We start from the raw sequence: 11,877 nt of genomic DNA, 5'->3' as shown, positions 1-11,877 counted from the left end.
TATACTTTTCACTACGACTTATTCGAAACGATTAATATTAAGTCCTTCGATAATTTAATCTTTTCAAGGGAATATCCAAATAAGATGTTGATATTTCATATATTTCCGATAACAGAATTCAGAAATTTTTCGAAAATAATAATTAGTTATGAAAAACTAGAAATCGATGTCGAAAATGAAGTTTTCAACGTTGATTTATCATTATCCCATTGGTCTCATCCAATTTTCCAGCAAAAATGAAAAAAATTGATTTCTATAAATATTTGTAATATTCCAAACAAATTATAATACGTACATTTGAAATCAATGGATGTATATATAATTCACTAAACTCCACATAAACAATGATAGAGTATGAGAAGGGAAACGATATCCCACACAATCCGCTTGCCAGCAATGAATAAAGTAGATTGTCTTTTTAAATGTTCAACCTTTTTTGAATGCCCTAGTAGGAACAAACCCAGAGATTTATATCCATAATATTTCAAATTATGGGAAAAAATCTGATAAACTAATTCAACTAGGACTCGAATAATTTTTAATCCTTGTTTTCAGAGATCTGTCGCATTAATTTCCGCAAAAAATACAGAAATAATTCTCTCGAAATGACGGCACATACCAGAATTTTTGCAGCGAAACATGGACGTAAACGTCAGATAGCTCACAAACTAGTACTGATCATTTACCTCTATCTCTTGTAATTTCCCCAGTATCTGCATGTTATGTCGGTTGACCTAATGATGGAATAAATATATTTTTGACAATTGTATTGATGGAGATAACTGTTTAGCCAAAACTTTTCACAGAACGATACTAATGAATGATTTTCTTATATTAAGAAGCACTCAAGTACACAGCCAAAGTATCGATAAATTTTAAAATAGATTAATGTTGGTGGTTATCCCGGAAAGTTAGATATATACCATCGCGGACTTTTTCAAAGAAATTTTATTGAATTTCAAATTTCATTTAATTTCAACTTTTTGTTAATTTCTTATTTTATTTTTTCATATATGAATTTCTTCATATAAAAATGAATGTTACACTGAAACCTAATCCGATAAATTCTCTACACTATAGTGAAATTCCCACAAAATCCGACATCTACCCTGGGCGTTATGGAAAGAGAAACGTAGAAACAAACTATCAAACACACGCAGTTTCACATTTATTATATGAATGAGGATAGAACAATAATTTTATACAACCTACTCGAGGTCGTTCATGATTTTTTTTCTGGAGCATCGAATGAACTAAGCACTGAAATTTACCATGAAATTTGTAGTTATTTTGGAGATGGCGTCCTACTTTCGATAAAATTTTGAATGAAACTCCACCTTTAATTCCCAACCAATTTATTTTCAAAATAACTGTATGTTTATTTACAATAGCAATACAATATTTACATTCGTTTATTAATTTATCTTGATTCAATCCATTTTATCGATAATCTCGTTTTCTCTTCATTCCGCGATTCCGCATATCATTTGAATATATGGCTAGTGGAGATATGGTTGGTTCAAAATCACGATGCCTGTGAGTTTTCTGGTGTCTGATCTCTCCACCTAATTCGGATATTTCCATGTTCAGTATTTCCTTCTTCTTCTTTCCGCGGACAGTTATTTCCAATATTCTCTTAATATATAAAGCCTTAGTCAATTTGACATCAAGAATTTCTGATGTTCTTCTCAGATTCGCTGAATGACTGCCTCTATAGAATCTCAGATCTTTTAAACGATCCAGCACACTCTGATTATTTCGAATTAAATCGTGAATGATCACCTTCTTACGTAACTCTATTTTTCTCAATTTGTTTAATTTTTCTTGAGTCAAGAAGGCAATCCTTGTCGGCAGTATGAACTCCTCCCAAGAACTTTGTATTGGTATTTGAGCAGACTGAAAAAAAACCAAAACATAATATGATATTACATCAATTTTAATCTAGTTATTATAAATTATTAAAGGAACACGAAATACTTTTCAATCTCAATAACATTTTGAGAAATACGAAAAAATTCAGAATTCTTGAAATGAAAAATATATATAAAATCAACTTACCATTTTGATTTTCGTATAACGCCAATTTTCAACTTTAAAAGTATAACTAAAATTTTAAGAATTAGGAACTTCACTCTTCGAAATTCAGGGAATGAATGAAAAATGTAGGTACTAACCGATTCGTTCTGCTACCTGACTTTGGTTATTTTCAATAAATATCCCCCCTTGTTGAGGGCTGAGGGCTGAAATTTTTGATCTTCACTTATAAACAAACTTAGGGGTTTTGGATCCTTATCATAGATACAATGTTTCATTCCTCGGGTGATGTGTATGCTAGTCCAGGGTTTGTTTTGTTTCGATTATTTTAGTTTTTGCTATCCTTGTTCATATGTCATTCCTTTTCGTAACGCACAATATTTTCGTTCTCTTTCTGTACTCTGCAAGTTTATAGGCTATACGCCTCCTTTCCTATTCGAATAAATGATTATTATTATCTGATTAATAAATAAGCAATTACAGTGTTCCCTTTTATAGTTCATTTTCATACATGAAAGTTTTTCTTCGATGCATGGCTTTCCTCAAATGCATGATTTTTTTGCCATTTCAATGTGCGATCAGCCAAAACCTTCACTCAGAGATTCATCATACCCAAAAATCTATAATCAAGCGAGCTTTATAACTTTTAGTTCATTTTAATTCAAAAACGGCCGATATATGTATATTTTAACATAGTTTTATATTGCTCTTTCAGTGCCCCGATGATGGTTTCGATAAAATCAAAACGTCCTCAGAATTTCACCTCAATTTATGGACTCATATCATATTGAAGTTCATCAAACGAAATACGCGTATTATAGAGATGTACTTATGTATGGTAAATGTACCTCATCTGTCACTTTCGGAAATTTTTATGCCAAAATAAGGATTTCCATTAACGGATTTGAAAAAAGTGATGTTTTTCGAATGTAGAGCATATTTGTCATCATTTTCCGCCCATTCCCACCGTTTTAGACAGATTACCACTACTATCCGTTGTGGGTGTAGGTATAACCTAATAAGGCGGTTCACTTATAGGTTTCCATATTTATTTCGAAATCACAATGTCTAAGCAAATAATAAACTACGTGTAATCGTTTGTCAGTTCAAAGACAGTTCATGAGGTGTTGCTTGCAAAATGATTTCGAATGAATTTTTCTATAATCAATCGAAATACTACAGGTGACGTTATATTACAATATTTACAATATTTACATTCGTTTATTGATTTATCTTGATTCAATCCATTTTATCGATAATCTCGTTTTCTCTTCATTCCGCGATTCCGCATATCATTTGAATATATGGCTAGTGGAGATATGGTTGGTTCAAAATCACGATGCCTGTGAGTTTTCTGGTGTCTGATCGCTCCACCTAATTCGGATATTTCCATGTTCAGTATTTCCTTCTTCTTCTTTCCGCGGACAGTTATTTCCAATATTCTCTTAATATATAAAGCCTTAGTCAATTTGACATCAAGAATTTCTGATGTTCTTCTCAGATTCGCTGAATGACTGCCTCTATAGAACCTCAGATCTTTTAAACGATCCAGCACACTCTGATTATTTCGAATTAAATCGTGAATGATCACCTTCTTACGTAACTCTATTTTTCTCAATTTGTTTAATTTTTCTTGAGTCAAGAAGGCAATCCTTGTCGGCAGTATGAACTCCTCCCAAGAACTTTGTATTGGTATTTGAGCAGACTGAAAAAAAACCAAAACATAATATGATATTACATCAATTTTAATCTAGTTATTATAAATTATTAAAGGAACTCGAAATACTTTTCAATCTCAATAACATTTTGAGAAATACGAAAAAATTCAGAATTCTTGAAATGAAAAATATATATAAAATCAACTTACCATTTTGATTTTCGTATAACGCCAATTTTCAACTTTAAAAGTATAACTAAAATTTTAAGAATTAGGAACTTCACTCTTCGAAATTCAGGGAATGAATGAAAAATGTAGGTACTAACCGATTCGTTCTGCTACCTGACTTTGGTTATTTTCAATAAATATCCCCCCTTGTTGAGGGCTGAAATTTTTGATCTTCACTTATAAACAAACTTAGGGGTTTTGGATCCTTATCATAGATACAATGTTTCATTCCTCGGGTGATGTGTATGCTAGTCCAGGGTTTGTTTTGTTTCGATTATTTTAGTTTTTGCTATCCTTGTTCATATGTCATTCCTTTTCGTAACGCACAATATTTTCGTTCTCTTTCTGTACTCTGCAAGTTTATAGGCTATACGCCTCCTTTCCTATTCGAATAAATGATTATTATTATCTGATTAATAAATAAGCAATTACAGTGTTCCCTTTTATAGTTCATTTTCATACATGAAAGTTTTTCTTCGATGCATCGCTTTCCTCAAATGCATGATTTTTTTGCCAATTCAATGTGCGATCAGCCAAAACCTTCGCTCAGAGATTCATCATACCCAAAAATCTATAATCAAGCGAGCTTTATAACTTTTAGTTCATTTTAATTCAAAAACGGCCGATATATGTATATTTTAACATAGTTTTATATTGCTCTTTCAGTGCCAGGATGATGGTTTCGATAAAATCAAAACGTCGACAGAATTTCACCTCAATTTATGGACTCATATCATATTGAAGTTCATCAAACGAAATACGCGTATTATAGAGATGTACTTATGTATGGTAAATGTACCTCATTTCGTCACTTTCGGAAGTTTTTATGCCGAAATAAGGATTTCCATTAACGGATTTGAAAAAAGTGATGTTTTTCGAATGTAGAGCATATTTGTCATCATTTTCCGCCCATTCCCACCGTTTTAGACAGATTAACACTACTATCCGTTGTGGGTGTAGGTATAACCTAATAAGGCGATTCACTTATAGGTTTCCATATTTATTTCGAAATCACAATGTCTAAGCAAATAATAAACTACGTGTAATCGTTTGTCAGTTCAAAGACAGTTCATGAAGTGTTGCTTGCAAAATGATTTCGAATGAATTTTTCTTTAATCAATCGAAATACTACAGGTGACGTTATTGGAGTGAAAAAAATTCGGTTGAACATATTTTCGTCACTACCGTCGAGATTTGTGAGGAATAAATGTAGGTACTGTATATGATTCAATGTTTTGGGGGAAAAAAATGAGTTGAGAGATTGCAGAAGCAGTAGGTACTGTAGTGGATATTATATTTCCTTGATTCATATTCCTTCCCTTGAATTGAGTATGAAAGACACGAAACGTCTGTTGATTGGTCCCATGACTAGCAATTATTTTAGCAAAATTATTATAAATTTTCTGAAATTTTTTACAGCAAATATTAAGGTTAGTAGCGATTTCGAGAACATTTTTTGCTCATTTCAATATGGTGTTCTTCGAATGAGGTGAGAGTTTCACGAAGACTTCGGAAATAACGGAACATTGTTTGAAATTTTTCCATTTATAGTTTTTTTCGAATGTCACTCACGAATATTGAAAAAATGATCGTTGAAGGCGCTGAGGCTGACATTTTGATTGGCTTCTACTCGATCAATACAGACAAATCATTGAATGGCTTCCTGATTTCTTATTCGTTTTTAATGTTTCTTCTAAGGTGTGGAACATTCCAGAATCAGTGATGATTCAGTCTAGGTAGTTTGGAAGCTTATCAGCTGTGTCATCGAAAACCCCTTGCTACCTACAGAGAAATGCTTTATTATTCTTATGTTGCGATAATGCTTTTCGGTATCATTTTTCGAACAAAAACGCCTTTATACTTTTCACTACGACTTATTCGAAACGAGTAATATTAAGTCCTTCAATAATTTAATCTTTTCAAGGAAATATCCAAATAAGATGTTGATATTTCATATATTTCCGATAACAGAATTCAGAAATTTTTCGAAAATAATAATTAGTTATGAAAAACTAGAAATCGATGTCGAAAATGAAGTTTTCAACATTGATTTATCATTATCCCATTGGTCTCATCCAATTTTCCAGCAAAAATGAAAAAAATTGATTTCTATAAATATTTGTAATATTCCAAACAAATTATAATACGTACATTTGAAATCAATGGATGTATATATAATTCACTAAACTTCACATAAATAATGATAAGAGTATGAGAAGAGAAACGATATCCCACACAATCCGCTAGCCAGCAATGAATAAAGTAGATTGTCTTTTTAAATGTTCAACCTTTTTTGAAAGCCCTAGTAGGAACAAACCCAGAGATTTATATCCAAAATATTTCAAATTATGGGATAAATTTGATAAGCTAATTCAACTAGGACTCGAATAATTTTAAATCCTTGTTGTCAGAGATCTGTCGCATTAATTTCCGCAAAAAATACAGAAATAATTCTCTCGAAATGACGGCACATACCAGAATTTTTGCAGCGAAACATGGACGTAAACGTCAGATAGCTCACAAACTAGTACTTGATCATTTACCTCTATCTCTCGTAATTTCCCCAATATCTGCATGTTATGTCGGTTGACCTAATGATGGAATAAATACATTTTTGACAATGGTATTGATGGAGATAGCTGTTTAGCCAAAACGTTTCACAGAACGATACTAATGAATGTTTTTCTTATATTAAGAAGCACTCAAGTACACAGCCAAAGTATCGATAAATTTTAAAATAGATTATTGTTGGTGGTTATCCCGGAAAGTTAGATATATGCCATCGCGGACTTTTTCAAAGAAATCTTATTGAATTTCTAATTTTATTTAATTTCAACTTTTATTTAATTTCTTATTTTATTTTTTCATATATGAATTTCTTCATATAAAAATGAATGTTACACTGAAACCTAATCCGATAAATTCTCTACACTATAGTGAAATTCCCACAAAATCCGACATCTACCCTGGGCGTTATGGAAAGAGAAACGTAGAAACAAACTATCAAACACACGCAGTTTCACATTTATTATATGAATGAGGATAGAACAATAATTTTATACAACCTACTCGAGGTCGTTCATGATTTTTTTTCTGGAGCATCGAATGAACTAAGCACTGAAATTTACCATGAAATTTGTAGTTATTTTGGAGATGGCGTCCTACTTTCGATAAAATTTTGAATAAAACTCCACCTTTAATTCCCAACCAATTTATTTTCAAAATAACTGTATGTTTATTCACAATAGCAATACAATATTTACATTCTATTATTAATTCATCTTGATTCAATCCATTTTATCGATAATCTCGTTTTCTCTTCATTCCGCGATTCCGCATATCATTTGAATATATGGCTAGGGGAGATATGGTTGGTTCAAAATCACGATGCCTGTGAGTTTTCTGGTGTCTGATCGCTCCACATAATTCGGATATTTCCATGTTCAGTATTTCCTTCTTCTTCTTTCCGCGGACAGTTATTTCCAATATTCTCTTAATATATAAAGCCTTAGTCAATTTGACATCAAGAATTTCTGATGTTCTTCTCAGATTCGCTGAATGACTGCCTCTATAGAACCTCAGATCTTTTAAACGATCCAGCACACTCTGATTATTTCGAATTAAATCGTGAATGATCACCTTCTTACGTAACTCTATTTTTCTCAATTTGTTTAATTTTTCTTGAGTCAAGAAGGCAATCCTTGTGGGCAGTATGAACTCCTCCCAAGAACTTTGTATTGGTATTTGAGCAAACTGAAAAAAAACCAAAACATAATATATATTACATCAATTTCAATCTAGTTATTATAAATTATTAAAGGAACTCGAAATACTTTTCAATCTCAATAACATTTTGAGAAATACGAAAAAATTCAGAATTCTTGAAATGAAAAATATATATAAAATCAACTTACCATTTTGATTTTCGTATAACGCCAATTTTCAACTTTAAAAGTATAACTAAAATTTTAAGAATTAGGAACTTCACTCTTCGAAATTCAGGGAATGAATGAAAAATGTAGGTACTAACCGATTCGTTCTGCTACCTGACTTTGGTAATTTTCAATAAATATCCCCCCTTGTTGAGGGCTGAGGGCTGAAATTTTTGATCTTCACTTATAAACAAACTTAGGGGTTTTGGATCCTTATCATAGATACAATGTTTCATTCCTCGGGTGATGTGTATGCTAGTCCAGGGTTTGTTTTGTTTCGATTATTTTAGTTTTTGCTATCCTTGTTCATATGTCATTCCTTTTCTTAACGCACAATATTTTCGTTCTTTTTCTGTACTCTGCAAGTTTATAGGCTATACGCCTCCTTTCCTATTCGAATAAATGATTATTATTATATGATTAATAAATAAGCAATTACAGTGTTCCCTTATATAGTTCATTTTCATACATGAAAGTTTTTTTCTTCGATGCATCGCTTTCCTCAAATGCATGATTTTTTTGCCATTTCAATGTGCGATCAGCCAAAACCTTCGCTCAGAGATTCATCATACCCAAAAATCTATAATCAAGCGAGCTTTATAACTTTTAGTTCATTTTAATTCAAAAACGGCCGATATATGTATATTTTAACATAGTTTTATATTGCTCTTTCAGTGCCCCGATGATGGTTTCGACAAAATCAAAACGTCGGCAGAATTTCACCTCAATTTATGGACTCATATCATATTGAAGTTCATCAAACGAAATACGCGTATTATAGAGATGTACTTATGTATGGTAAATGTACCTCATTTCGTCACTTTCGGAAGTTTTTATGCCAAAATAAGGATTTCCATTAACGGATTTTAATAAAGTGATGTTTTTCGAATGTAGAGCATATTTGTCATCATTTTCCGCCCATTCCCACCGTTTTAGACAGATTAACACTACTATCCGTTGTGGGTGTAGGTATAACCTAATAAGGCGATTCACTTATAGGTTTCCATATTTATTTCGAAATCACAATGTCTAAGCAAATAATAAACTACGTGTAATCGTCTGTCAGTTCAAAGACAGTTCATGAAGTGTTGCTTGCAAAATGATTTCGAATGAATTTTTCTTTAATCAATCGAAATACTACAGGTGACGTTATTGGAGTGAAAAAAATCCGGTTGAACATATTTTCGTCACTACCGTCGAGATTTGTGAGGAATAAATGTAGGTACTGTATATGATTCAATGTTTTGGGGGAAAAAAATGAGTTGAGAGATTGCAGAAGCAGTAGGTACTGTAGTGGATATTATATTTCCTTGATTCATATTCCTTCCCTTGAATTGAGTATGAAAGACACGAAACGTCTGTTGATTGGTCGCATGACTATCAATTATTTAAGCAAAATTATTATAACTTTTCTGAAATTTTTTACAGCAAATATTAAGGTTAGAAGCGATTTCGAGAACATTTTTTGCTCATTTCAATATGGTGTTCTTCGAATGAGGTGAGAGTTTCACGAAGACTTCGGAAATAACGGAACATTGTTTGAAATTTTTCCATTTATAGTTATTTTCGAATGTCACTCACGAATATTGAAAAAATAATCGTTGAAGGCGCTGAGGCTGACATTTTGATTGGCTTCTACTCGATCAATACAGACAAATCATTGAATGGCTTCCTGATTTCTTATTCGTTTTTAATGTTTCTTCTAAGGTGTGGAACATTCCAGAATCAGTGATGATTCAGTCTAGGTAGTTTGGAAGCTTATCAGCTGTGTCATCGAAAACCCCTTGCTTCCTACAGAGAAATGCTTTATTATTCTTATGTTGCGATAATGATTTTCGGTATCATTTTTCGAACAAAAACGCCTTTATACTTTTCACTACGACTTATTCGAAACGAGTAATATTAAGTCCTTCAATAATTTAATCTTTTCAAGGAAATATTCAAATAAGATGTTGATATTTCATATATTTCCGATAACAGAATTCAGAAATTTTTCGAAAATAATAATTAGTTATGAAAAACTAGAAATCGATGTCGAAAATGAAGTTTTCAACGTTGATTTATCATTATCCCATTGGTCTCATCCAATTTTCCAGCAAAAATGAAAAAAATTGATTTCTATAAATATTTGTAATATTCCAAACAAATTATAATACGTACATTTGAAATCAATGGATGTATATATAATTCACTAAACTTCACATAAATAATGATAAGAGTATGAGAAGAGAAACGATATCCCACACAATCCGCTAGCCAGCAATGAATAAAGTAGATTGTCTTTTTAAATGTTCACCCTTTTTTGAATGCCCTAGTAGGAACAAACCCAGAGATTTATATCCATAATATTTCAAATTATGGGAAAAAATCTGATAAACTAATTCAACTAGGACTCGAATAATTTTTAATCCTTGTTTTCAGAGATCTGTCGCATTAATTTCCGCAAAAAATACAGAAATAATTCTCTCGAAATGACGGCACATACCAGAATTTTTGCAGCGAAACATGGACGTAAACGTCAGATAGCTCACAAACTAGTACTGATCATTTACCTCTATCTCTTGTAATTTCCCCAGTACCTGCATGTTATGTCGGTTGACCTAATGATGGAATAAATATATTTTTGACAAATGTATTGATGGAGATAGCTGTTTAGCCAAAACTTTTCACAGAACGATACTAATGAATGTTTTTCTTATATTAAGAAGCACTCAAGTACACAGCCAAAGTATCGATAAATTTTAAAATAGATTAATGTTGGTGGTTATCCCGGAAAGTTAGATATATACCATCGCGGACTTTTTCAAAGAAATTTTATTGAATTTCAAATTTCATTTAATTTCAACTTTTTGTTAATTTCTTATTTTATTTTTTCATATATGAATTTCTTCATATAAAAATGAATGTTACACTGAAACCTAATCCGATAAATTCTCTACACTATAGTGAAATTCCCACAAAATCCGACATCTACCCTGGGCGTTATGGAAAGAGAAACGTAGAAACAAACTATCAAACACACGCAGTTTCAGATTTATTATATGAATGAGGATAGAACAATAATTTTATACAACCTACTCGAGGTCGTTCATGATTTTTTTTCTGGAGCATCGAATGAACTAAGCACTGAAATTTACCATGAAATTTGTAGTTATTCTGGAGATGGCGTCCTACTTTCGATGAAATTTTGAATGAAACTCCACCTTTAATTCCCAACCAATTTATTTTCAAAATAACTGTATGTTTATTTACAATAGCAATACAATATTTACATTCGTTTATTAATTTATCTTGATTCAATCCATTTTATCGATAATCTCGTTTTCTCTTCATTCCGCGATTCCGCATATCATTTGAATATATGGCTAGTGGAGATATGGTTGGTTCAAAATCACGATGCCTGTGAGTTTTCTGGTGTCTGATCGCTCCACCTAATTCGGATATTTCCATGTTCAGTATTTCCTTCTTCTTCTTTCCGCGGACAGTTATTTCCAATATTCTCTTAATATATAAAGCCTTAGTCAATTTGACATCAAGAATTTCTGATGTTCTTCTCAGATTCGCTGAATGACTGCCTCTATAGAATCTCAGATCTTTTAAACGATCCAGCACACTCTGATTATTTCGAATTAAATCGTGAATGATCACCTTCTTACGTAACTCTATTTTTCTCAATTTGTTTAATTTTTCTTGAGTCAAGAAGGCAATCCTTGTCGGCAGTATGAACTCCTCCCAAGAACTTTGTATTGGTATTTGAGCAGACTGAAAAAAAACCAAAACATAATATGATATTACATCAATTTTAATCTAGTTATTATAAATTATTAAAGGAACTCGAAATACTTTTCAATCTCAATAACATTTTGAGAAATACGAAAAAATTCAGAATTCTTGAAATGAAAAATATATATAAAATCAACTTACCATTTTGATTTTCGTATAACGCCAATTTTCAACTTTAAAAGTATAACTAAAATTTTAAGAATTAGGAACTTCACTCTTCGAAATTCAGGGAATGAATGAAAA

The 11,877-nt window shown here is 31.7% G+C and overlaps 2 protein-coding genes across 2 annotated transcripts; both read right to left on the bottom strand.

The window, feature by feature from the left end:
* Positions 1-3,273: 3,273 nt before the first annotated feature.
* On the bottom strand, positions 3,274-4,003 carry LOC123318998. The gene is made up of 2 exons (XM_044905790.1): positions 3,902-4,003; positions 3,274-3,739 (listed from the first exon to the last, which is right to left on the bottom strand). The coding sequence occupies exons 1-2, from the start codon at positions 3,902-3,904 to the stop codon at positions 3,284-3,286; spliced, it is 459 nt and encodes a 152-aa protein (XP_044761725.1). The 5' UTR covers positions 3,905-4,003; the 3' UTR covers positions 3,274-3,283.
* Positions 4,004-11,053: 7,050 nt separating this feature from the next.
* Positions 11,054-11,877, bottom strand: LOC123319464. Its single transcript, XM_044906461.1, has 2 exons — positions 11,776-11,877; positions 11,054-11,613 (listed from the first exon to the last, which is right to left on the bottom strand). Exons 1-2 carry the CDS (start codon positions 11,776-11,778, stop codon positions 11,158-11,160), a joined length of 459 nt encoding a protein of 152 aa, XP_044762396.1. The 5' UTR covers positions 11,779-11,877; the 3' UTR covers positions 11,054-11,157.

Source organism: Coccinella septempunctata, chromosome 8 (genome assembly GCF_907165205.1).
Source record: "Coccinella septempunctata chromosome 8, icCocSept1.1, whole genome shotgun sequence".
NCBI lineage: Eukaryota > Metazoa > Arthropoda > Insecta > Coleoptera > Coccinellidae > Coccinella > Coccinella septempunctata.
This window is presented reverse-complemented; position numbering and strand designations above follow the sequence as displayed.